This window comes from Rhipicephalus sanguineus, chromosome 10 (genome assembly GCF_013339695.2).
Source record: "Rhipicephalus sanguineus isolate Rsan-2018 chromosome 10, BIME_Rsan_1.4, whole genome shotgun sequence".
NCBI classification, from domain to species: domain Eukaryota; kingdom Metazoa; phylum Arthropoda; class Arachnida; order Ixodida; family Ixodidae; genus Rhipicephalus; species Rhipicephalus sanguineus.
Genome location: NC_051185.1, coordinates 22,934,485 through 22,962,206, shown reverse-complemented (window position 1 = coordinate 22,962,206; position 27,722 = coordinate 22,934,485). Strand labels below are relative to the sequence as shown.

At 44.8% G+C, this 27,722-nt stretch overlaps 2 protein-coding genes and 1 long non-coding RNA gene across 3 annotated transcripts in view; 1 reads left to right on the top strand and 2 right to left on the bottom strand.

Moving 5' to 3' along the window:
- Window positions 1–7,358, bottom strand: part of LOC119407246 (transmembrane 9 superfamily member 4) — a 32,422-nt gene extending 25,064 nt beyond the window's left edge. The window contains exon 1 of the mRNA XM_049420017.1: window positions 7,269–7,358. Coding sequence (XP_049275974.1) covers window positions 7,269–7,358 — 90 coding nt within the window. The remainder of the gene's footprint in view (window positions 1–7,268) is intronic.
- A 1,925-nt stretch (window positions 7,359–9,283) lies between these two features.
- Window positions 9,284–19,039, top strand: LOC125760171 (uncharacterized). The gene is made up of 3 exons (XM_049419926.1): window positions 9,284–9,576; window positions 9,645–9,829; window positions 18,671–19,039. Exons 1-3 carry the CDS (start codon window positions 9,561–9,563, stop codon window positions 18,926–18,928), a joined length of 459 nt encoding a protein of 152 aa, XP_049275883.1. The 5' UTR covers window positions 9,284–9,560; the 3' UTR covers window positions 18,929–19,039.
- Window positions 19,040–24,176: 5,137 nt separating this feature from the next.
- LOC125760172 (uncharacterized) lies at window positions 24,177–27,344 on the bottom strand. The gene is made up of 2 exons (XR_007417809.1): window positions 27,091–27,344; window positions 24,177–25,199 (listed from the first exon to the last, which is right to left on the bottom strand). It is a non-coding gene; the product is annotated as an uncharacterized LOC125760172 (long non-coding RNA).
- Window positions 27,345–27,722: the final 378 nt, after the last annotated feature.

Below are 27,722 nucleotides of genomic sequence, written 5' to 3'. Positions count from 1 at the left end.
GACGTGACCAGTGCGCTTCTTTCAGGCCGGGTGTCTGTGGCGGAGTGTCTGCAACTTGACGCTGTGGAGGTGGCCTGTACGTTTCTGCCTGCGGCCAGGTGCATGTAGTTAGTGATGATCGTAGAGGTGGCTAGTAGACTTCTGTCTGTAGGGGCAGTCCAAGCGTTGCAGCAACTACCACAGGGTTACAGGGTTTCTCTGTGGACAGAATGAGCAAAAAAGTGCAAAGGTCATAATGGCAGGCGCACGTGTCACAATGACAAAATGGCAAGATGGGTGAGACGATGTACATTCCCGGTTAGGTGAACGGAAACGAAACGGACAGCGATGACCGAAGAATGCAGAACAAGCACTTAACCCATTGGCTTCCGTGGCCGGTGATCCGCCGTGCATAACGGCCGAGGCCAAAAGCGCTTTGACGGGCAAACTACTCGCTGCGCCGGCCGCTTAGAAAATTGTTGTTTTTCGCTATGTTTTAGTGAAAAATTAGTGTTTGACATTTGCTTGATATGTTATCCGCTAGATGGTTATAGTTGTCCACTGTTGGAGCTGCTCGTGTGCATGTTTTTTTTTTTTAATGACGAAGGGTTCGCGTTCCCTTCTTATACGAAACGTGGTGTTGCACGAAATAAACGTGGTTCGACGGAAGAATTAATTTTTAAACTTATGCTTGACAGTGACGCTAACGTGACATCTGTTATGATGACAATGTTCTGTTAGACGAGGGGCACTACCAAAATGATGAAAATGGTAGTGATGAAGAGGAGAAGGTGTGTTCACGGCACGCTGAACACACATTCTGAACACAAAACAGCTGCTGCAGTCGCTTTACACAGAAGAGATGATGCAGTGAAGCATTGTGAACAGAATAAAGGAAGATTTAATCTTCTGTGACGTCTTTTGCAGACTTCATTGTGATTTATATATATCGACTCATGCCGCCTGCAGGCGTGAAGCTCTTACCATGGAATACCAGGCAGGAGTGACCGCGGAGGGCACGGGCGCCAAAGGGTTAAGTGTAGATATATGCATATTAGCCCCCACATGCATGCACCTCTGTTCATCGATCCATGTAACAGTTCTATTGAGAACCTTTCAGTTACTAGCAAGACCTTCTTCAGTGTCCTTTAATCTACCTCCCTTCCCGCTTTCCTAACTACGAGATGCCAGGTACTAACGTCGTGTAACACCCGCTGCAGTTGCTGGGCAGCTGTGACACCACACGACTGAGAGCAGGACTGTGGGTTCTGTCCTGTCCAGGGTGGCTTCATTATTACGGCAGTGAAACACACTAACACTAGGTACCGCGCTTTAAAGGTGCACGCTAATGAACCACAGGTGGCCAAAATTGATCCATAGCGGAATCTACTATGCCCTTCATGACAACATAGTTTTGGCAGTTTATACCCCAGCTTTCAGTTCCCCTTATAAAGGAACATAACAGGATGTTTTAGAGCAATGGCTATACTGTCTCAATGTGCCCCTATTTCAGCATGTATTGCCTGCTGGAACGCAAAACAGACCGTGCAAAAGGGAAATTTCCAGGTCAACATTTGACCTGAGCTCTCGAGTGCTGGTTGAGGCAAGTAACTGACGTAACGTGCAGCCAACGCTCCCTTGAGACGCACACGATAAAGTGGCCCCTTTCTGCACCCACTCGCTACGTAAAATGCCGGACGAATAAATTAATGCGTCTAATATGCCACCACACGGCAGAAAACACCGATTGGAGGCTCCACGTGCCTAACGTTAAAACAACACGTACCTCCAGGCCGCTAGCTCTCACCAGTGGTTGTCCAGCCAGTTTAGGATTTGGATAAATTTTTGGAGCAAGAAAAAGTCCGTTTTGAAGCAGATTCGGAGCAGGGAGAACTGTGTTTTGGAGCAGGTTTGGAGCACACAAAAAGGAATTTAGGATCACTTAGAGCAGAACATGCCTAAATTTTCAAGGACTATTCTTATTTGTGTGCGTACTGAAAATGCTGCTGCGTTTTAAACAAGCAGAAAAGGCCAACATCCAGAGACCAGCCATTAATCAAGGTCTTAGCATGAAAGAGTGTCACATTCTGGCTTCACTGCACTGCACAAGATGTGTGTTGCGTGAAACATTAGTGACAAGGCAAGCATGCGCATACGGTTTCTACGAATGACAGATGTAATAAGGTCATTACAAAAAGAAAAAAAATCCTAACCAGAAAACCAGCAGTCAAACAAAGAAAGAAGGCTAAGAAAACTCGTTGCAAATAAAAACATACTGTTTGAAATTGCCTACGTAGATAGTGAATTCAATAATCGCCACACCTCATTATGGATGATGTTCCATTGTACTCAATAATTTTTAGAGGCGTGAGCACCGAACAGCATTCTCCTTTCACTTTCAAGGACTTTGGGTAGAGCACTTACTTCCGGTTTTCCAAATATTCAGAAAAAGTCTTCTAAAATAAAACTGATACGATGTAAACTGGTATGAACGGGGCGGGGTCAGTGATCAATCCAGGCATAAAGGGGAGGGATGCTCTTCTTCAAGGCTGCCTTGAAGAAGACAAGTCCGCTTGTCGAAACGTTGGCTTTAGCGACACCCCGTATTCACGAATTTTCACCTTAATATGCTGTCAGGGTATGATTGGTGGATATGAGTCCCCGTGCTACTCACAGGGTTGGGCAATAACTATGGCTTCCCGCGAACAGGCCAGATGGCAGAGAACAACCGACTGGTTAGGTGGGAGGAGTGCCGCCGGTTTTCTTCTTTGTGTGTGCGTGTGTGTGTGTGGGAGGGGGGGGGGGAAGAAAATGGGGTGAACAGCCGAACACATTCCGCCCTCCCGCGCAATCACCACCCCTTGGATCTGCCATGTCATGGGTCCTAAGATTGGGTCGGAGAAGGATGTTTTAGAGTTCAGGAAGTACTGAGGACTAATGCGAGTACATTTAATATACAGTTTTGCTTTGCAGTTTAGATTTAACAAAGCCACCGCACGACTAGTTAGGTAGTGTGTGAAGAGCGAGAAATCCCCGCGGCCGCGCCGCTCAATGCTCGTCAACGTGCCATTTGCGAACAAACTGTGGCCTGGGAGGGAATCAGTTGGGAAGATTTGCAAGCTGGGGCGCCTTTTTTGACCTTTTTTGTCGATTGACGACAACATTGATTATTCGAACGGCGTTTACGACATGTGAGAGCACTTGTTCTTTATTTGTAGCCGACTGCGTGGCTCAGTTCCTACGTATGCTGGCTTGCCACCGCATTACGTCCGTTCTGCAATCAAGACGTGCGACCAGCGCTTGGACATGCGCGAGGAGCAGTTGCACCGCATCATGCGAGACGCGCTCAACGTGGACATTTAGGCTGCGCTTTACGGTCGGCATACCGAAGGACGTCCGCAGCGCGATTAAGAAGCACATACTTTTATTGCGAAAAATATCAAACAAACTTTGGCACGGCTGAATCTTCCTTTGCGTGAGGATGCCGTTTACGGCTGCCGATAGCTGTGGCCGCTTTGCCGCGGCGGCTGCATTACGGTACGCGAAGTGACCCGCGAACGAAAAAAAAAAAAAAAAAATGTTTTCTACGTGTTATTGCAAGTTCCCCAACAAATAACAGTGACTATCGACGGCATGCTAAACTTTCAACAATGGAGACACATGCGGTGGGGCTGAGACTTTGGTTAGGCTGAATATAATAACACAAAGCGCATCGCTAGAATAGACCAAGTAGAGGATATCGGCGGCAATATGGAAAAGCTCTAGTAGTGTTTGTTGCGACCAAGAATATTATTGGGCCATAAACGGTCTGATTCTGGGAAAAAAGGTGGAATAGTGAACTTTGGTGCAGTTGTCGCAAGCTGTACTCGAATGTGCGCAGCAAGGCGCAGGAATAAGAAATTGTAGCATAACGGCGCAAGTGGCGCAGTTGGACCACCACTGCTCTCACGCACTGTGAAAGTAGACTTCACACGAAGCAGGCGGTGTGCAAGAGAAGCAAGTAAAGATATTCTTGTCACGACGTGTCATTCATGCTCCTCACAAACTCATGTCGTGCTATGCAAATTGTGGCATATATGAAGCCAACTACACGACCACGAGAGCACAGACACGTAGGCGACTAGATCTGACCGTCGCGTCATGATTTTCATGTTGTGCCCCGTCATTTATGTTGTTCATACATGGAGTGGGCGGCAAACCCTAGGGGCATCAAGTTTCAGCTTTTCTTAACCATCTGTACTGAGTGCTTGGCCGGTGGTTGAGCATATTCCGGTTCGTGATGACAATAATTTTCTATCTACTACACACTCAAACATTCGCCAGAACTGCTCTGTTGTAAAAAAAATATCCAAGAGCAGCTGCACACTTCGCCAGGTACACCCGGAACTACTTGACAAGCCACAAGTCAAGCTGAGCTGGCACCTATATTTCCCATTTTTCACCCATAGGTATTCAATGGCCAGTGTTCAAACAAAGAAAAAAAAATGATGCAGACATTTAAGCAGGGTCACGTTCCGAAATCTTGCACAAGGTGAGTAAAGGGATTTCAAGAGCTTGAATTTTCGTTACTTACAACCACACAAAGAAAAAGAGGAGGCCAAAGGAAGCGTAGTGGAAGCCGACTTATATTCAACCAAGAAAGCAGAGGTGAACAGAACAGAAACGGAGATTAGAAGAAACATGATTTGCCACAGATCGAAACAAACCTGCTCCACATTACTTGTTTGGTACATTGCCATATAAATTAATCTACTCTTCAGTCGTGGCTGCCCAGTATCTCGAGAGAGTTAACGTACAAGATTGGTCAGTTACCACCTCGCACAAAGATCACGCGCCCCGTGACGCCCACTGGCAAAAAGAGTGCTCAACACTCGCCGCCTTGGCTATGAGTGGCTCTGGCTAGTACTCCCTGGGATTAAACGTACAGAAGTACCCAACGAAGTGGACGGGGAAGCCCTTTCCGTCACGGCTCAGTCGGTAGAGCAACAGAAGTGTTATTCGAAGGTTGTGGGCTCAGATGCCACCAACAGAAAGGGTGCACCCTCGTCTAGTTTAATTAATTTTAGATCATAATTACTTCACTACACTTAAATACACAAATTATTGTCCCCTATGCTATCGTTAGACTAACTGTCAGTTGGATTCATTTGGTTGAGACCAGAGAATGTTAGTGGAGCTCATGGCCAAGACGGCACGCTGCTTTTAGCTGCAGGCATCGCATCATGCGCATAACGTGGCTGTGGGAGATAGAAAACAGGTTTCCATAAAACCCTCACGCTATGCATCTCACGACGTCAAGCTCTGCCAAATGCAAGACCCTCAATATGCTGTGAGGACGATGAGGAAGAGGATCTGAAAAGAGGGCCAGTATGCTACTTACTTTGTTCTTTTGTCATCAAAACACACCGGCACAAGTCAAACCTAGCCATCTCACAGTGAGGTGCGCAAGAGGTAATAAATATGATTGTCAATGCAATTTTTTAGAAACAATGGACATTGAACTCACTCTCGGAGATATATAAGTGACATAGCCAGGCTTTGATTATTTCACACCAGTGTTTTTCTATATGTATGTTGGCGAGGACGCTCGATAGTAAGCTTGGCACCTGATCTTTCGAATAAATCTTTGTTGAAACAGCGCTCACGAGACGACGACGAAATAAAAGAAGGCACAGGACAGGCGCTGCTCAAGCTTCCATTCTTATGCAGTTTATTTCGAATAAATGTTTGACTGATGAATGACTGACAGATTAAATGTTCACTGAACAGAAGGTCAGAGGCCCATCCAAAAAACAAAAGAGGGGTGTTTTAGGGTCAAAGGTTCAAGCTATTGCAAAAAAAGGAGGGGGGTTTAGGACCAAAGGTTCCAGCTAACCTAGAGCCCAGCCTCTACAGCACGTGCACGATGAGCGTCTTGTAGAACTTCTTTGATCGAGCTCTAACTGTGGGCAGCGTTTATCCAGGCATTGTAGTTCGTGAACGGTGGGTCCGTGGTACGTCTCGTGGTACATCTGGGCTGACCAACGGGTGTCGCAGTCTCAGAACAGACAAGCGAGCCAGATTCGTATTCTAGGCAGCTGGGGACTGCCGACGCCCGACCCCTATTAAGAAGTGGGACAACAACTACATCGAAGCTCCATGGTTGATTGGGGCAGTCCCACCATTGTTTCAGGCCAACTGCCATCAGCACGAAACTGGACGTCGGCAGATATGGGAGTATCTGACCGGCCGTTATGATGCTCTCTGGCAGTCAGTTCGGGTCGAACAGAATGCCGGCATGCAGAGAGCCTTCTACGGAGCTACATACATTGCAGTGACGAGGGTAGTACTGGTCGCATGCATCTAGTGCAATTGAGAGGGAAAAAGGCGCAAATGCCCGGTTCTTGATCTCTACACACGCAACCTCGGGGCCCTCTCATTGCCAGCAATGCCCTCCTGCTCGAACAAAAAGTGCAAACGACAAGGATACAAGAAAGAACAGGAAGGCTGGATGAGCGCTACCCTTGCCTTTTGCGCTACTAGCTAGAGTATGAATTCCTACAAATTGGCCCAACTATCAATTCTTACGCGCTCATAGCCTGGTATCCAGTGAGAGTCATCCCTATGTCGACGCTTTGAGCCATGCGACAGGCTCCCCTCCACAATCTACCCTGACGCTACACCATGCTCTGGTGTACGAGTCGCAGAAATCAGCCAACAAGCTTGCGTTGAACATTGGACAATTTCACGTCAAGTTGGAGATTTTGACTTGTTCCATTTCCATTGCCTGAACACAAGCGCAAAGCCATTCCATTAACATATATACCAACCAATGGTAAGGAGAAAAGAAAAAAAGAAACGGTGGCCGATATGTGTATGCCAAGTTCCGCCGCAATACAGAGCATCGATCGGATACCAGGAAAATATTTAAGATTGTTCGCGCAATATCAATGAAAGCCTTTAAGTAAACAAGACTGAGAACCACTATTTAAAACTGAATGCATTGAACCTGAACACGAGCACTGCAAACGTAAGTACAGAACATTTTTCCGAAAGAATAGGATTGATCATAAGAGTTTGCAGGTGAACACCTACAGAGTGAATACAAACAGCCAGAAAAGGAATTAACACCTTCTTTAAATGAAATCCCCATCCTGCAATGACGCGGCTGTATTCTGCACTGTAGCAATTACGAACAGAAAGAGAAAAGTGAGTGAGAACAGGCGTGCCTTTGTAGTTGACGAAAGTGCTGCCCGATCCACGGCTATGAAGCTCCTGCCTGAACTCGTCACTGCTCAGGTGCAGCACACCTTGGAACTTCGGGCCCAGCCAAGCAGTGACATCATGGTGGATGCATCCTTGCCACACATTAGGAAGGCCGTGTAGTCCACGGCGACCATGGACCTCTTGTGGCATTTAAATGCAGCAGTCCACAGCGACGAGCAGCTCCTCGACTCTAGACCACTCCCAGACTTCCACGATGGTGGCAGGCTCAGACTTCCTACCCGGTGCCCTTCCGGCTCGGGAAGCCATAGATCTTGGACTCCTCGGCTCTAGCCACCCTAGAAGCCTGCAAGATGCGCACGTTTGTTGTGCACATGGAGTAGAAAATGTGAAACAAGATTAAGGTCTGTCACCACTCTTTAAAACAACTTCGTTTTTCCCAAAAGAAGGGAATTTTTACTTTTGACATCGTAAGAACGTACATGCATACAGAATTGTGGTGCAGAAACAATTATGCCTATATATCTGGCTCTGTTCAAACTGAACTCTTCTCACTTCCACAAAACACGATTTTCAGTTCTTTTTCGCAAGTAAAAAATGTCATAACTTTCTAATAAATCAATATACTTTACAACGAAACTCTCCATGTTTCTTTCTTAGACATTAACATATGCAATGAAATAGGATGATTAAAAACTAAGTCTGAATAGGATTTTAATTGAAATGCTACCTTTACAAGGGACACAATTCTTTATTCTGGTTCATCACGAGCAGAGGTAAAAAATATTTTGAAGTGGAGCACAACTATGATGTGAGGAGGTGAGCTTCGCACCCTCGCTACCTGTGCGTTTTTAAGTGTAGTCCATGGTGATGAGCGGCTCCATGACAGCGAAACTTCAAGAGAAGCTCCTCGACAGCAAAACTCAGTGACGAGCAGCTACAGCCGAACTCCTGTACTTATGCTGGAGGATCACATGTTGCACATGCATGAAGGAAAGAAGACTGCTTTTAAGGGCTCGTTTTTCTTTGTTAGACACAATATTAATGAGAACTAACAGACAATAATGCCAAGGAAAGTATAGGAGATGTTATATGTAATAATTGGGATATAAATGGGAAGAAAATAAACTGGACGAAAAGATAACTTGCCGCAGGCAGGGACCGAACCTGCGACCTTCGAATAACGCGTCCGATTCTCTACCACTGTGCTACGGCGGCAGTCATCCCCCCCGTCCATTTTATAGGGTATATATGTGCATTTAAACCTAGGAGTTTTAGTCAGCGCCAATCGCAGCCATGGTGGTGAGTGTGGAACACTCTTTTTCTGCCTTTTTGGTGTCACGCAGCACGTGATCTTTTTACGAGCTGGCAGCTGACCAATAATCCCTCGCATACTACCTAAAGGCATCAAGCCTGCCAGAATGAGACCCTTGCTATGAATGAAGGAAAGAAGATGGCTTTTAAGGGCTCATTTTTCTTTGTTAGACACAATATTAATGAGACAATAAAACCAAAAATAGTATAGGAGATGTTATTTGTAATAATTGGGATATAAATGGAAAGAAAGTAAAGTGGACAAAAAGATAACTTGCCGCCGACAGGGACCGAACCTGCGACCTTCGAATAATGCAACAGAGTTCTGCAACACCAAACGGAACCCTGCCCCTTTGCCTACGTAGCGCACTCAGTGTCATACTTCATCGCCCCATCTTGGAGCGCGGCGCCCGCAAGAAGATGAGTACACAACGTTAAATTGATTCTTTTATTTTTATTAATATGCAGCTCGTACAGTAACACACAAATTCGATAAGATACTATTTAGCTGAGCGTCGCTTAATTACTTAGCCCCGCGCAGATGTAGCGTCCCAACAGTGCAATGGCACTGCGTACATTTCCATTTCGCGTTTTTGACGAGCGCGTCTTGCCGAGACGCGGTCAGCTTGAAAGCGTATCCCCGGAGTCGGGGCTCTCCCGGTTTGGCGCGAAACCGGATCTGACGTTCCCATAGGGAGGTACTCCCTGCCCCTAGACAGGTACTGTTGTAGCTAGGGAAAGATCCGGCGATTCCTCGGCCTTGTCCCCAGCCTTTACTTGCCTATGTTCTACTCGGTACCCTCACCGCAGTCGCCGGCCTTGTTTGAGTTATGCCTTCTTTGCGCGGTGTGCTGATAGGCGACAGCCAGGTTAAATTCATGTGCAGGAGTCGCCTTCACTTGAAAACATCCGTCGAGACCTGCACATTTAGTTTTGGTGGTTCTGACGCTGTGCGAATGGCTGAGGCCGTCTCTGCGATGCACTTTCAGCGCGTAGACTGTCGTTTTGTAGTACGTTGGTGGTAACGACGTTTGCAGTAGTGCCAACGCGGACCCTCAAGATATATGCGACAATATAGGGGTACGTATTCTGAAATTGTGAGATGCTTGGCATCAGTCACTGAAGGTTGTATTTTCTTTATATTTTAGAAGTTAGTTCTGCAACTGCAGCACGATGTGGCCCCCGTGGTGTATACGTCTTCAAAGTGCTGCCACGTTGCTCCAGCTCTGAAGACGCCGATGCGGAGCGCCAGATCAAGAAAACGCGCTTGCTGAACCGCAAGCTGACGGCTACGCTGAAACGCCTGCCGTGTGTTCGAATCTTGAACGCCGAGGTAAGTTTACGCCGACATACTGGTGCGCGCCGCTGAGGGAAATGCCGTACCGTCGTGGTCGGCACGCAGATTTTTTAAAGAACTTTTTAGCCGCGCTAGTTGCTCATTGCTTGCGGTAAAGTGATGCGGTAGAGGTCTTGCGGGTTAAAATACTGACATGCCGACCACGACGATATGGCATATCCGTATTGCTGCACGGTAAACCTGCACTGCCAACAGACTCGATTAAAGCGGTATGTAGATGCGTACCGTCCGCACCGCATTCTAACGAATTTTAAAACTTAGTTGTAAGTGCTCCTAGCAATTTTCTCCCGTGTATATGCGTTCATCTGAAATACCTGACTGTTGTTATTGACAAGGCGTTCACACGATGTTGAGATACAGGGAAAATACTGAAATGAAGGTGACAATGCACGTTAAGCACGTGCACACCTTTTACGTGCACACCTTTTAGTGATCTTGCATGTGGCCATTATACACAGTGGAAAACAAGGCCTTGAAATTTAATGCCCTTTCTTTAAGACGGTGACATACATGGACAGTGAGGATGCTTATTTAGATTTAGCAGAGTGAGGCAACGTGGTGCCATTTTTAGTAGAGGCATTTGAGAATACATGGCTTGCATGTGCCGTCACATGAGCTGGCTCGTATGTTAGAGACAATTTTGATAAAGCATTCCAATGTCCGTGGAATGGTTCATCAACAATGGCAGTGGTAGTGACACAAGCATCCTAGCCTTTCTCACGGAAGGCCACTAATAGAGTAAGACAGTGTTTTCAAGGCATGGGAAAAGAAATGTTTGACTGAAACATCAGTATGTGGTGATCAGAAAACCGCCAGTGTCCGCATCTTCTCAGTGACAACCAACTCACTATGACGTTGTTAGGTAACTTTTGTTACCCTTGAATAAATGAAAGCCCACAAGTCACTGCTATCTCGATCTGTTTCAGTGGACGAATGAAAACCTGTCGACTAAATGGGTTCATGTATGTGAGGTACCTTTTGAAAAGGCAACAATTAAAATTAACGTTTCAGAACCACTATGGGCCCCTTGTTCACAATAAATAATGCGAAGAGGGTGATTATTTATGGCCTAGGTGCCAGTGCTGGTGTATATCCTGGGTAGGTCAACACATGTACAGCTAAAGTAAGTTGCACACATACCACATTTGAGATCAGATGTATAAAGATTTTCTTCATTGCGATTAGAGCAGTGGTGTCCAAATTAATCGCTTGGTTAGTAATGAATAATTATCCACCAGTGTTTGAGCATGTCTTGCCTTTCTCAAGGCATTTTTTATGGTGTTTTGTTGTTTGTTTGAACTTTTCGTTCCACTAATGTAGGATGTGTCACAGTTCACGCATTTTGTGGGTAACCTCCTGGAAACTATTTGTCTAAGGAGAACTTTGATTCTTTGGGAGGACAAACGGGAACAGCAAAAGTATGTGGGCATCCCATGGTGCAGGGAATAAGCGAGTCACTTGCAAGATTTTTTTACACTAATTGTGTGAGAATTTCCCAGATGCCAAAAAACTAGGTAACATGACAGCTCACACACGTTAAAGACCTCTTGGAGCAATAAAAGTTACCAGGGGTAATCTACAAAATTCCACGGATGAACTTTGATACGACATATCAGTGAGACTAGAAACCTCAAACGAAGTTCATCGTCAACAAACAGTGCAGCAGTGTACAATAGACAAAGAAGGGAACGGTTGTCTTTGTTCCCTTCTTTGTCTGTTGTCCACTCCTACCCTTTTTGTTGAAGATGGATTAGCAACTAGCCCAATCTCAAAGCTTGCCTCAGACGAAGGATTCAACACCAATAGTCACACTCGTTCGGAGCTTTGGCAATTTTAGAGCCCTGTAAAAGCCTTTTATTCATCAATAGAGAGCCATTGGGTGTTTCCCAATATGCCTTACAAGTTTGCCATTGAAAGTTCTGTCTACGTTAATGCAACAGCTTAAACATAATAATTCTAAGTTAGAAACACAGACAACTAACTGGCTAGAACGTGCTATCATATCCTAGTGGAAATGGAAGGACCGTAAATTATAGTGATAGAATCTAGCACACTTGCAGTTTCAACAGGATTTGCATTTTTAAAATGTGTTTCAATGTTGCAAAAACCGGTTTGTTGTGCAGCCTGGTGGACAGGCCTTCATACTGTGCAAAGGAGCCATTCGTATTGCTGTACAGCTTCTGTTCTTTACATGCACCATAATTCGTGCTTGATATTACAATCTATATTATTAGGCATCCCCACTTTATTCTATGCTATTTATAAGGCAAAAGGAGTGATTGCTGAGAGGCGGCTTTGCCATCACTGTGACTAAGGGAACTGGCAACCTGTGTCAAGCCGTGGTGCTTATGCGCAGTACGTATACATGCTGAGTGCACAAACACGAACCACAGCAACAGGGGCTTTATAAGCACAATGTTGCTTTCTTATAGATAAGGCCTTGCTCGTTTGCTGGCGTATTATTGCTATTGTGCTAAACTACCACTGTTTACAATGTGTTGTGTGTATGACTGAATTGGTGCGTAAAATTGTGATAAAAATTTCGAGCCATTCCATTTTGTGAAGGCAGGTTACCAGTGAAGCTGTCTAGCACATAACACACAAATATGAACAAATGTATGAACTCGTTTCTTGTTATGATTGGTGGTAAATGTGATGAAAGGTACACACACACACATTTGTTGTCTTGATCGGTGGCTCATTATTTTTTGGTCATGGTGATGACGATGGCCTTATTGTTGCTATGATGCGCAATGATCAGCTTGGTTACAACCTTGCACATGTTCTTAGCCAGAGTCTCATCTATGCCTGTCTGGTGGTGAGGTTTGTACAAATTGTGTCGCACAGGAAGCCAAAGCATTCTAACACAAATTGCATAACTACGGTGGTTTGTTTTTGTGTTTTATATTTTTTCAAATTAGAGGGTAAAAATTGGGTGCTATTTTTCAAGCTGATAATTTGAGAGAACTCACATTTTTCGTGGAACCATCATTGAACTGCATGTTTTTGGGGGGGTTTAGTTTAGAAATGCTACATGAAATACATTTACACAAATTGATAAGTCAAAAGGTAAAGAGCCTTGATAACATCTAGGAAAAGACACATTTAATTCACAAAAAGCTGATCACCGATTTTTTACGCGTCCTTGTTAACGTACATTGCCATTTGCATGTGCAGCATGTTGGTCTTCATTCGAGAGCTGTCTCACCTTTGGATGTACAGAGGCATCCACTTCCACCTTGAGCACCGCACCGTGCAGCCAACGCTCCGCGGAGCGTCTCTCGCGGGCGGCTGGGGCACGCAAGCGCAGTGACAACTGTAGGTGGTGCCTTCGCCGCGTCGTCTGCTAAAGCGCAGTGGCTCCGCCTAATCGCGCTTGCTCTTCGATGAAGGTAACTTAATCTCATGGAAATCGAGAAGCGCAGCGACTGCGCCTCGTTCCGCACTGCTTTTTTACCTACTGTTTTCTTTTTCTGCATGCGATCCTAAAAGTAATAAACCTTGGCCCGTGCATGAGTAAGATCGCCAAGCCGGGCTGGCACTCCCGCAACTAAGCTACTCAGATGCTTTGTGCCGTACAGTTAGAATATTCCCGCTACTCACACGGTTGTTTTCATCAGCTGAAAGTTTGGTGACACAAAGTCGACAATAAAAAAATATAAGTTTGCGCTGTGAATTGAAGGCTCACGGAAAACTTTTTGCTTCGTGCTAAAGTTTTGAGCCAAGAAATATATAAAGCGATACGCGGTGCTTTGGGTCACCTAGCAATAAAAAGGGAGTCAAGCTTTATTCAGCGCCTGCTTACAGAAGTAATCATTTGTCAGCGGCGCTTCTTTGGTGAACTGATCGCGTGATATGACTTCAGCTGAAAACTCTATTAGAATGCTTCATTTTTCTGCATGAATGGCACGAATAAGCATGGTTGCAAATGAGTAGCAAATTAGGGCGGCGTATTGGCGAGTTAAATTCGCTAGCGCATGAAGGCAGCAGTGCTGATAACACCTGAATGTAATGTAACTTCTCTGAAATTGGCAAATTGCTCACATCCTTTTGTTTTCAGGCGAGTAACAATCCAAACTTTCGCACATTTAAAGCTGTTATGTCAGACCTTACCATGCATTTATCGCCAATTTTGCGGCGCCTAGCTTTGAAGCTGATCAAAAACATTTGCGTGAGCAGCGGGAACATTCTGGCTACTGGGCTCAAAGGAGCTGAGTTGCTTAGTTGTAGGAGTTCAAGCGCGGCTGTGAAAGTTTACTCATGCACGGACCGAGGTTTACTGGTTGTGAGATCGCATCCAGAAATGAAAGAAAACACTAGCAGCAAAAGCTAGACGGAACAAGGTGCAGTCGCTTCGCTTCTTCTGAACCGTGCTGGATGCTGGATTTGCATGCGCATAGCAAGAGCGAAGTTAGCTTCACCGCAAAGCAAGTACAATTCGGCAGACCTGCTGCGCTTTAGCAGACGACGCGACGAAGGCTCCGCCTAGAGCTGTCACTGCGCATACGCGCTAGTTACCCAAGCAACCAAGAGAGGCGCTCCGCGGAGTGCTGGCCGCACGGTGCGGTGTTCAAGGTGGAAGTGGACGACTCTGTACCTCAGCTGAAAGAACCCTCTCAACATCACAGCTTTCATTAGCTATAGTCGGGTACAACTTTAGAAGGCAGCGGCATTTTCCCCTCAAATGCGGATGCATACGAGCCTCCACCAATAGGCGCGCACTTCAGGTGACGTCATGAGCCGGACGGCCGGTGACCCCGCCGACGGAGAACATGCCTAACATGCCTAGCGGGACTATTTCTTTAGTCGCGGAGGCAATTGGCTGCTGCGCTTCGGTCATCTGGGCGGGGCCTCTCCTGTCTTCTAAAGTTGTACCCGACTATAGGCACAGCAATGTCATTGCAGCATTTGCTGGCCTCGGGTAGTGAGCAGCAGAGTCATGCCAATATTCAGTGAGTTCAGCAGCTGGTTAGTGTGGATTGCTTCCAGCAAGTACTGGTTGCACTTGTGAAGTGAATTCATGTTTTTAGTCTCTAAAATGAAGGTAGGTCAGTTGTTATGAAATGACTGTCTCAGCAGACAAGAGTCTCTTGCAATGGATTCAATACTGCTTGCAATTTCCATAATGTTAGGTGGTTTTCACCTTTGTTTGAGACGTTCCGTTTAACAGTGCAGTACCATTCTGTGGAGAGTTTTGTGCAAAACTCCACGCAACATCTTTTCACTAATGTGGTGCTGCTGTTGGGTTACGTAGACAAAACTGGTTTTACCAGTCATTGTTGAAAGCTCGCCGACCATCTGCGGATGATGGAGGATTTTAGCAAGTTTTGAAGGCGTCCGGACGGTTGCTTGCATCTGTGTGCGAGAGCAGACAATGCAGCACTGCATGTGTCACAACTTTGTGGGTGCACTTGTTCTTGCTTCCTACACGGTGATGTCGGTGTCCAACTTGTCGCCCAGAAACCGAAACCGAAAGTCGTTCATACAAATAAGGCGATGTGAAATAGTTTCGAGAGAATACATGAATTTGGGAGTGTGTCTCATGCTTCCTAGATCAATAAGAAATGTTAGCAACAAAGAATGCACAAGCCACAAATTTGATGGCACCACCCCTTTAAGTGGTTGTGTGTGAACTTGACGTCAATTTGGACACTTTGGTGGCTTTGTAACTCCTATCTAACAAAAATAATGCAACATGTTTTTAGAGATTAAGTTAGAGCACGTGCTTGGCTTTAATTCTGGGGAGTTTAAAGAAAATTGAAGATGGCCTTTTTTTTAAACTGAATGTCGAAGTATTTTATTTTTAGAGACGTTTCTTACCATATGCATTTATGGTTTGCATCTGACATCATCCTCGGCAATCATACTTAGCACAATGGTTAACCTAATGCGTGGCAAATCTCTGGAAAATTTGGGAAATTTCGAGTATTATAGACGCGGAGTCAAAAAATCTGAAATTAGAGCATTATTGAGCAATGGGTGCCGTATTTGCAACTTCTTTTGCATAAGTTATGGGCAACGGAACTGCAACATAACATTTCATAAATGCACGTTACTCACAGTAAGCCAAGAAAAATTGACTCGCAGCTGCAATAATTTCTTTGTAGGATCTTGTCAAAATCGTATTTTCGGGAAATTCGCGAAAAGCAGTTCTGCTGAGTGAAGACTTCCGTCCAAATTTTTTTTACTTAGGCAAATTTTTTTTTTTCGCAAAACTAACATTGGTTTCGTGGCCATGGGGACTCATACAGCAAAATATTTTTCTTTTTCAGCGATATTAAAGGGGTCCACAGACATGCACCGATGTTATCTGAATACACTCTATCTGCTACAAAGTAGTAATCTTCATGTTTGCTCATGGAATCTTTATGAAATCGGAAAAATGTGGAACTAGCTGTACATTTGGTAATTTGCCCTACCTGCACGCTGTGGCACATAGGCTATACATAGGCGCCCCACTGATGCTTTTTTTAGTGTGAGCAATGGGGCCATAGTGGTCCCAAAGCATCAATTTTACGTACTTTTAAAAAATTTGAGGCGCGTTCTAATATGTTAATCTGGTACCTTCCCCATCTGACAAGTTTTTATCAGACTTTTGACTATGTAGTGAAGTGTACATCACAGGCTTGCTGTGTCAAAATTCTTCTATTATCCGCACCAGGCTCTCTCCTCTAACACTGTTGTCTTTCACATATGAACATTAGATGCTTGCACGTGTTCTCCATGTATGGCAGGCTGAAATATTCATATTTATTTTCGTTGGCTGCTGCTTCCTTGCGTTAGTGTCAAAGCAGTTGGGGCATTATACAAATGTGCAGGCAACCATTAATTGAATCTGAAATGCATGTGCCGTATTTACTCGAATCTAAGCTGATGTTTTTTTATAAAAAACAATGTGCGAAAGTGGGGGGTTGGCTTAGATTCGAGTACCAAGATTAAGTTTTTTTTTTTCTGGCCTTGCGAATTTCGAGTGTCGGCCTAGGTTCGAGTAAGTACGGTACATATTCTAGTACTGTCTCTATAGCTTCAGTGGTGGTTGGTGAGCTTTCAGTAGTGATTCATCGCAATGGTGGATGCAGGGTGTCGGAACGAAATGTTTTTCGTTTCGGTTTTAGTTTCGTTCCACCGAAAAAAGTTCCGTTTCTGTTCCGGAACTAAAGAAAATAATGTTTTGTAACGGTTCTTATTTTTATGCGAAAATTTGAAGGTAAAGTAACGATAAAAACATAGGATTTGTGGTAAACTTGCGCTCCTCTTAAGAACGTGGGACAGGTAAAACACGTTCTTCCCGCATTCTTCAGAGGAGCGCAAGTAACTGTACGACGAATTGCTACAGACTAGCGCGAGCTATGTGGGGTGTCGTGGCTGTGGCTGGCCCAGAAACCTGTCAGGGAGGAGACCAAGACAAACCAGCAACCATCTTTACTCCGCCGAGTCTCGGCCACAACTGCGAGCTGCGAGCGTGCCATCGTTCGTTTTCTTCTTCTACGGACGACGCGCTTGCAGCCGCCGCTTTTATACTTGTCTATACGCTTCTATACACTTATAGGAAGGAAGAACCAGAGGTCAGCAACAGGAAAGAGCAGGCAACCACAAACGGTGGCAGCAAGGCGGCTGCCACGACGACTGCTAACCCGAAAATGGATGCGGAGCCCCCAGTTGCCACGGACAACACCGGGACCTTGGTTACGTGGTGGACGAACCGTGCCGACGTGTGGTCGTGCACGCCACGTGCTGTCCGCTGTGGCCAAGGATAGTGGCTACTGCGCCCTCCTCCCCAGTTTCACCGGAGGGAAGGGGGCAGTATAGAAGCGGTGGCTGCGGGCGTGCTGGCCGTAGAAGAAGAGAATGATGAGCGATGGTGCGCTCGCAGCTCGCACTCAGCAGCCACTGGCAGCGGGCAGTTGCGGCCGAGGCTCGGCAGAGTAAAGATGGTTGCTGGTCTGTCTTGGTCTCGTCCCTGAGGGGCTTCTGGGCCAGCCACACAAAACCCCAAAACTAGCACCCTTCCAAGTTACTGTATTTAAATTTCTCAAAAGTGAATTATGAATTTTCTGAGCAGGTCCTATGTTTTGTGTCAAGGGAGTGAGCATTTTCTCAGAAGCAGCCCGTCCTCGAGGGTGCAAGACCGCTGTTCTGATAAAACAAACTTCGGCACCGAGAATGCCCTCTCCACACTAGTGTGACTGGCACACGAAAGTCCACTTGCATTAATATAAACAGCTCTGGTTGCCACTCTTTTCATTTTTCATAAAATTTGAACATCTTTACTTTGGAATTCTTGCATGAGATAAGCGCTAACACTATACCCTGACATATGTATTATTGCTCACATTGCATGACCTCGGTTGTTCCAGGTCACCAAGTTTTCCCGGGAACTGAAAACTGATAAAAAATATTTCGGTTTCACTCTGGAACGAAATAATAGATAACGTTTGTTATTTTCGTTCCAGCCAAAAATATCTTTTTGTTTTTAGTTCCGTTCCGACACACGGGGTGAATGGCTATGTAATTTCAAGCTGTGATATTGGTGCAAGCCACATATACAGGGGCAATGCAAACATTCAAAGGAGCGTGTATTGATTTCAAAAGTTCCGGCTGAGCCCCATCTAGCAGTGAAAAATTTTCACATTGCAGCATACTAGCAACACGTTATGTTGCCAAATTTTTCCATTATCTTATGAAACTGTAGGCTGTGGTCCCATGTTGTTCACTTCCCTTTCTTTTTGTTTAGTGACTTCAGTTGATCTGCAAGTTCTTTCTTGTCTCAATGCATCACATTTTTCCTAATTGCACTAATTTTTTTTGTTCCTACAGCATCGGTTTCTCAATTCCTCGAAAGAGCCACGACGTGCGCCCTTAGCAATTGATGGGTACCATGTGCACAGAGGCCAAGGGATCGATCAGCTGGCCAAAATCGTCAGTTCTCTTGCCCGTGATTTCAGACCTGGAGTGAAGTCACATGGACACAGCGAGCTGGGTATCTGCTACAGGCTGCTGAAGTGCAGCCACTGCAACACAAAAGGCCGCGAAGTCCTGCGAGTGCAAGATTGTGCCCCAGGGTCTTTCAATTGAAAGTAATACATATAGCATGACCTTGCATTAATTATCTTTCATAAATGCTAATCACTACTCGAACAAATCGAGAACGTTTCTGTATTGCAGCAAATAAATGTAGAAATTGCATATGTCATCACACCTTTATTGCCCAAAAAATTGCATTTATTGCACATTCATCAAGCAAGTGACCTATGCAGGACACTATCTCTGCAAGCTCAGATGTGCACGCGCAGGCCTTGCATTTATGGCTTTGCTATCTTGGCAGCCCTAAGTTCTATTGCTACCTGTGAATGTGCCAAGCAGATTGGTCTGAACGGCATCACAAGTAGCTAAACACATTTTAGAGCGCAATGAACTGGGCTAGTTGGTACTACTTCATTATGTCACAGTGCGAGGAAAGAAGCCAAGGCACACAGTGCTGTGTCCCAGCTTTTTCCTCGTTCTGGGAGCACTGGAACAATGAACATTTGAGAACATTCACTTGGAGCTCCTACCATCACATTTGGCTGCATGCTCCAAGCCCAGCTCGTCCAGACATGATTCAAGGCATCACAGTTGTGTTCGCATACATCATCTGTGTAGAGAACAAGTTATTTTGGATTGAAAAATGGCCATCCACCTGTTTTGTACAAGGCTACCAGGAAATCCATACTGATTTCTCAGAAAGGAAGACAAAAAATTCGTACTGTTCCTGGGCTCAAGCCTGGAACCAACACCTTTCCAGGGCTGTTTCTCTACAACTGAGATAGCCAGTAGGCTAGCAATGGGCAGTGTAAGGGCCAATTAGTTGAAAAGTCAAAGCACACAGAATGTGGCAAATGGGTCCTGTGGAAACGTGCAGCAGCTTTTAGCAGAAGATTCTGCGTTAATATCTATTTATGAAAATCAAACTTGAAAGAAAAAACATTACTTGCAGCTGGTTATAAGCTACTTATACCTACTGTGCTTTCCACAGAACTCATTTGTCATATTCAGTGTCCATGCGCTTCAAACTGAATTTGCCCTCGCACTTTGATTACTAGCATACTGGTTAGCTTAAATGGTAGAGCGACCACCCCGAAAAAAAGTCGTTCTCGAGTTTAAACTGTGGACCATGTCAAATTTTTCGCCAACTAAAATGCTGTTCTTTACGAGAAATCCATATGAATTTTATCGTAGCTTTGTGCAACAAATGGGAGTGGATGGCTATTTTTACATTCATAACCGTTTCTATGTTGTGCAGAACTCCGCTGTTATAAACGAGTCATTTTCTAGCAGCCAACAGCACATCATAGTGTTTGTAGATCTGGAGTGCTTCCCAATACGGACCACTGAGAATGGCACAGTTGCATTGTGGGGCAAAAGTATATGGACAGTTTGTGCCACTGAGCAAGCTTATGTTATGAGGCCCAGCAGCACATAGTGCTGGCATTGTTGACATAGTTCCTTGAAAGGCAGTGGGGGTTAACATAGGCTGAAGTTGAGGCATCTCCGTTGTAGTGCAGACAAAACGGGTGCGGATAGTTCGTTCATGCTACTGAGAGAAAGTAACGGAAGACATGGCAGCAACACACAATGCCGTTTATGAGTTTGCAAGGCAGGCCAACTGCACCAAGGCGGATGAACTGCAAACAAGAGGGCCACATGGTGTTTCTAAGTGTCAGGCTGTACGTCACGAAAATTTAGCTCAAAAAAGTGAGCCCATAGTGTGCACTATAGGTGAGACCGCATCTGTTTGTATATAACATGGCAAATAAGCTGATTGGTACAAACTGAGTGAGAAGAGTTTAGCAAGAGTTTCATGCCACATCTTGAATGTGCTTGAAAAAGTGCGTGAGCCAACATGTTAATAGGCTGCTATCGAACAATGTATCTAGTTTTTCTTTTCGAGTAAGACCTGTATATCCAAAAGTTGGCCTCCCAGACAAATATGTATTATGGGTGTCATACTGTCAATTTTGATCACGATGGGACCTGACTGGGTAGAATTTCTCTACTGTGATTATTTACTGTATGCAAGTTGCAGAAACGAGTCACTGTTGAGAAATTTGACCCTGATTGGGCTTAATTGCGATCAGCAGTGCACCATGTGACAACGGTATCATCCGAGTTAGTTTCTAAGTATGGTCTACATCCAAGCCGTGGATGGATCAACCTGTAAACCTAAAGCGGCGGCACTTACGACTGCAGTTTCGCAAAGTCGTACTCTGTCTTGCTGCAGCTTTTAGCACACCATTCTTTCTATAACTGTTTGAGACGCTTTGTATACAACTGTCTACATCACATGTTTTTGCTAGTCGTGTTGACTAGTGGCTAAGAAAGAACAAGATACATTTAAGAGTGGATAAATTGAACCTCCTGTGTAATAGATCTGTTTTCAACTTCATTTTGCAGTGTACCGTTAAATATAGTCAATTAGCAGAAGGCACTACCATGTTTCATGTTCCGCTTTTTCCAAGTCACCTAAAAAGTATAATTTATCTTTGCTCGAAATGATCATAACCAAAAAAAGAAAAATTAGTACTATTTTCTAGCCTGAGATTTCATTCTATTTTTGCAAAAAGCAGAACATGAATGACTTCAGGTTCAATGCAATTGCAGTTTAATCAAGATTAGTTACTATAAAGCACATACATGACAATATTTTTGTTGCAACGTCGAGTCCCTTGAGATAATGTGCAACTCTGACGAATTACAGGCAGTTCTTCATAGATCGCGTCTGAAAGGGTTTAATGTAGTCGAATGAAAGCTCGCACTTGAATCGAAAGTTCAACCCGACTTGCAGCTCAGTTGTAGCAAGTTCTACTGTGCGTTTAGTTCTGATTTTTTTTCTTGCACGAATTTATACAGAACACACCCTCAATTGGTGCGCTGCTGGCAGGCACTGATTAGTTACTGCATATGCTACCTTTAGGTAGCGTAGTCAGTAACTCTAGCACTGATAAGAAGAAATTAGCGTCTTTAGGTCAAGGGTGCTTGAACTCTTCCAAAAACACCCCCTTTCGTGAAAATGAGCAAGTGTAGCGCAAGAATCTTCAAAAGCTTTACGTTGCGAGGGGTGCTGGACGTGAACAATTCTGTCTTATCAATAATGCAATGTCCTGATGCACTGACAGCGCAGAGGTCATCAAAAGCAAGCTATCGCTTCCATTATAGCACTAAAAGCGCCTTCAAAGCAAAGCTGTCAAATTGAAATCACGGTTTACATGTATGTACAAAAAAAAAGAGGGGGTGGGGGGCTGGGCAGTCATCGACGCCCATTAGCAAAGCAATATTTGTTCGCGGCAATACCTAGTACATCTGAATTTGCTGCACAGCTTTAGCTTATATTTTGTGTGGTACCCGCGCGTTCATGCACGTTCACGATCGTGTCCAGATCATCGGAAACGAATTTTCAGAGCTCGACTGGCTCGATACCACATCTAGCGCAAGTTAACGATCAAAGAGCTCGATACCTATCGAAAGCACAGAGCATGACACTCATACAAAGCACAATGTTGAATTGGAAGTTGCATCGGAACGTGTATCTTACCAATGACCTCACCTGCTGTGGTGGGCGAGCGGAGTCGAGTACGAATATCCACGGGTGAAAAAGGCACCACACCTTCACGTGTGAGAAAACATACCCTAAACTCGATAGCGAGCGTTAATGTTAACATTACCACGTACAAGAAACTAGCGAAAGAACAATTTACATCGCGCAAACGCTGCAAATTGCAAATAAACAATCCGCCATTGCAGACGATGTCGATGTTGATCGAGCTCTCCTCTGTAATAAAGGATTCGTGCCGTAGCCAGAAAACGTGTGCAAATACCGCTGCAATAATAATAATATAATAATAATAATAATAATAATAATAATAATAATAATAATAATAATAATAATAATAATAACAACAACAATCTAAGCATTCATAAAGAAAGAAACAGATCTAAATCGATTCTGACTCTGTCCTCGTGGCTTGAAAGGAAACTGCATTGCATTACTGTAATGAATGTAGTGCAGGAACCGCATGCACAAGTATGCATTATCAACACAGGAAGACACAACCAGGTTAAGCTTTGACAATAAGGCTTTATTAAAATGCTGGTTTGGTTCCTCCATAGCTTTGGGAAATCAATGTCATTTAACACCTCTACAATCAGTAATACAATATCTGAAATGAGAAATCATAAGTGAGAAATGGGCAGGTCAGCACGTTCACCAATCGAACACTTTGCATTCCAGTCAATTATTAATTACAGCAGCAGTTGTGTCAGATAGAGCAGATGAGACATATGAGTGACTTAAATTTTATATTTAGTGGAAACCTCGGTCCAGTGCCAACATCAACACATAGTACTTTTCATATTTGTTGAGGCATGTGGTCATCATTGGCAATAATAATAATAATAATTTCTGGGGTTTTACGTGCCAAAACCATGAGGTAGGTAAAGGCACGCTGTAGTCGAGGGCTCCGGAAATTTTGACCATCTGGTGTTCTTTAACGTGCACTGCCATCGTACGTACCCGGGCTTCTACCATTTCGCCTCCATCGAAATGTGACCGCCGCGGCCGAGATCGATCCATGACTTTTGGCTCGGCACTGTTGTGGCCGCCTCCAGCTTTGCAATGCTTTGCACTATGTGCAATGCCCGACTCGTTTCAGTTACAGTTTCAGGTGGGCTCTGATAGTCGTCATTGTCAGTGCTTGACAATGTGTTAGCAATGACCACACAGTGAATGTGCTTGCACACTTTGAAGTGTATCTGGTGCGCACACACTGCACATTCATTGCATCTCAAGGGACAGCAAGCAGCATCCCCGACTTTTGTCACTGTATAAGAGTGCCCTTTAGTAGACTGAGATGGCACAGTCTACGTGCCGTCTTCGTTTAATTTGGCACAACCTGCCATTTCAGTGCCAGATCTGTGGTACCTTTCAACTGCACTCAACTTCTTGCCCTTTGATCATCTGGATTGCCCTCTTCATCAAAAAATGATATGTCAAGTCCATGAGTGCAGAAATTAGTTTATCAACACGCTTATTCTTTCCTTCCAGCATGCTGTGCTTCATCGTCCTGTGCATGCTCTCAAGGTGCATGTTGGTGTTGATACCTGCCCTCGTCCTAAAGCAGTAGGCCCGCTCTTGAGGTCTAACTGCATAGTTGTCCTTGAAGTACTTCAGAAAATCCCTCAGTTTTTCTTCCTCAGTGTCAAGGAATGATTGAAGATACTTTTCAAATTCTTGCTGGTCAAGGAACTCTAAAAGGAGTCGCACGTTGTGGTACATGTCTGGCCTCAGTTGTTTTTCTACAAACTCATGTATCTTCTTCTGCCAATTCCTATCCACATGCCAGGTGCAGAGAAGTTTCTGCTGAGGGACACCCATAACTGACGACCATGCCTTGTAAAATTGTGAGGCGTCATCAGACATAAATGTCTTAGCAGCCACTTTTTCGTTGATGGCACACTCAAGAGACCTGAAAAAGCTGCCAAGTTTTCCTCATTCATCCTGTTGCAGATGAAATAGGCTATAGGTATACCTTATCCCACTTCATCTAGCACTAGAAGAGTGGTCAGCTCAAACTGTTACCCTGTAGTTCCATGTGTTGAGTCAAGACACACAGTGCCCGTGCCCAATTCTTCTAACAGCTCTTTTTGTGGCTCTGTCATCAAAGCAAGGGCAAAATCTGTTGCACCAAAAGTACCAGTTGGGTCCACTGCACCTTGTGCCTTATACAGACAGACAAGTGTTTCACCTTTGTCTTACATTGCTTTCACCCACATATCTACACTGACAGCATCATTGGTGTGACACTGTTCAGGAGCAGCAATGTGAAACTACCGTTTGATGTTATGCAGAGTTATGCGTTCTGCCAAATGTGCTGGCCTCAGCTCACATGCCCCCAACAGATGTTCTTATATTATTCAATATGGTTTTCATGGGCACACCACGCTCCAGGTCCTCTGCTACGTTGGTTAACCCCGTTGGCCTTTTCTTTGTCACTCATCCTCAAGTGCTGAATTTCTGCTTTATGGCCATAATGCTTTCTTTGGTACCTTACATTTATGGTGATATCTTCAGGCGCCGGGCTCTGAGTGTTCTCCTTCTTCGTCACAGTAATAAATGAAAGACATATCTTACCGGACTTGCAGGTACCCTGACTTTTTTCTCGACGATTACCATGACCTTCCTTTGGCCTAGCCACTCCTGATCTATTAGAGTAGTAGTGGCTCCTCGTTTCCCCACTGGCCAGCTTTTTGGGAGCCGTGTGAAGAACAAACCAACAGTTCGCCTCTTCCTGAGCTTTCCATTCACTGAATTCTGTAATACAAATACAACATAGTATCAGAGAGAGACATTAAACCAACGAAAATAGTTCAAAGGCCTTAGACATAGATTACAGGGGCGTAGCCAGGGGGGGGGGGTTCAACCCCCCCCCCCCCCGACATTTTTTTCAATTTTGCTTGCGTATATAGGCACGCACACATACAAACGCACGCACGAACATACATAAAGTATGGTTGAACCCCCCCCGAAAAAAATTTCTGGCTACGCCCCTGATAGATTAATGTCAAATGTTTTATTTTGCTCCCTCACTCTCTCTGCTTCACAAAATAAATTAAGTCCTTCAGTTACCCTTCATCTCATTCAGTGCACTGATATTCTTTCTGAACAACTTCTGAAGCATAAGTTTTTGACCGAGCTTACGAATGTGTTATCAACGGCAAAAAAGACTGGGTGATAATGTGACATGAGATGAACATGGGTTTTAACAAAAATGGGTCGTACAAATGAAGAAACAAAGTGTACGGCTTAACAGCGGAGGTCATCAAAAGGTATTAAAAAAGGCCTTTAAAAGGTTAAAACTTAAAAAGTAAGAACAATAAAAGTCAACAGGTTTTGCAAAAACACAAAATCTTTCTTCGAGAGCACACGTTTTCCAGAGTTTTGTGTGACCTTGCGGAGACCTTGTTGCACAGACTCAATAAAACCAGTGATGTGCCTCCAAAAAACAGAGATGGGACAAAAACTGCTGTTATCCCATATGTGCACCAAGTGTCACATAGGATTAAGAAGGCTGCAGGGTGCGCAGGAGTCAGTGTAGTGTTTACCGCCCACAACAAACTTTGGAGGCATGTGCAAGCGTGTAAACGTGAACAGTGAAAAGCCCGACATGCTGCAAGAAGCACACCACGCAGTTTTTGTCTTGCAAATGCGGCATCGTGTATAAGATTCCGCTCTCTTGTGGATGTGTTTACATCGGCCAAACTGGCCAATGTATTAACGATCGCTTGCGTGAACACGCCAACAATTTAAAAGTCTGACGGCAACATGGCCTTACACTGTGCAGCTTGCGGTTGTACCCCCTTTCTTGACCAGGCTGTCATAGCTCGAGAAATATATGATGCATCATGTAACAGCTCGGACCCAGCTGCGTCACTCTCGAAGAAAGAGTCTGCGTTTTTGCAAAACTTTTATTGTTGTTCTCACTTTTTAAGTGTTAACCTTTTCAAGGCCATTTTTAATACCTTTTTACAGCCTCCTTTGTTCAGCCGCATCATTGTTTCTTCATTTGGATGACCCGCTTTTTGTTAAAACCCATGTTCATCTCATGTCGCATTTATCACACAGCCGTTTTTGCCGCTGATAACGCATTCATGAGCTCGGTCAAAAACTTCTGTATGGTATCAAGGGTTTTTTCGCTTTGTCGCCCTGTTTCCATGGGCACGTTACCGCCTGTAATCTTTAGCGAGAAAAAAAAAGCGTAAGGAAGAAAAAAAAATACATTTTTTTTATAGTCTTGTTCTGAAGCACTCGATGTTACCACGTGATGAGTGTAGTGCATTAAATGTTAGTTGGAAGTAGCGCTCTATGTGTCGTTTTCACTGTCCCTGTCTTGTGCGCTCACCTGTTTCAACACATCATGTATCCACCGGACATATTTGCTCTGCTTTGTTTTTAGAGGGAAAACAAAAAAGCGACGCAAGCGGCAGTGCGATCGAGCAAATTGTGAAAATTAGTGCCTCTGTGCATACTTGTTTTCTTTTTTTTTTTTTCTACGCGACAAGCACATGCGAATTATAACTAGCTGGCACAGTAAATGCACGTGGAAGCGGTCATGTGCTGTACAGCCTCACCACAAAAGATGATAAAAATGCACTGACACTGTCTTTTCCAACAACTATAAACTGAAAACAGGATGGGTACTCACCTTTATCTTTGTGGAACGCCTGCTGCACGTAGTCGGCGGCGAATTTGTGCGCTGCGATGTGATGCTCCACATATTTTTCCAGTGAAGACAGGCCAACGCCACAAACGTCGCATTTCATGGGAGTATTGACTTTTGCGGCTACTTGACGACACCGACGACACTTCGTGACACGTGCGCGGAGACCGCCGGCGGAGGTGAAGATGACACTAGGACACTAGGGACGAAATTCATCAAGCACGTGACATACTAGGCACTCCGTGGCGACACGGGGAAAAGTCAAAACTAACTTAGGGAAAGAAAGTCTTCAAGTGACGTCACACGTGAGTGACGTAGCAGTGACGTCATCTATTGTTCGCGAGAGAGCCCTTACTCCGGCGAAACGCATGTGTCAGCTTGGCTATAGTGCCTAGAATATACTTACTAGTGTGCCGACCGCGGGCGTCGCGGTGGCACGGAGAATGATGCCTTCCACCGGCGGCCACCAGACGGCGATAGCCGTAGGGACCATGCTATGCCGAGCGGCGTCTCTAGCCGACGCGCGCGCCTGTGAGAGACGCCGACGGGCTGTCCCAATGTAGTTTTGCGCTACGGAACGTTGGTTGGGGTGCAAAGCGTAATCGAAGGAATGTGAT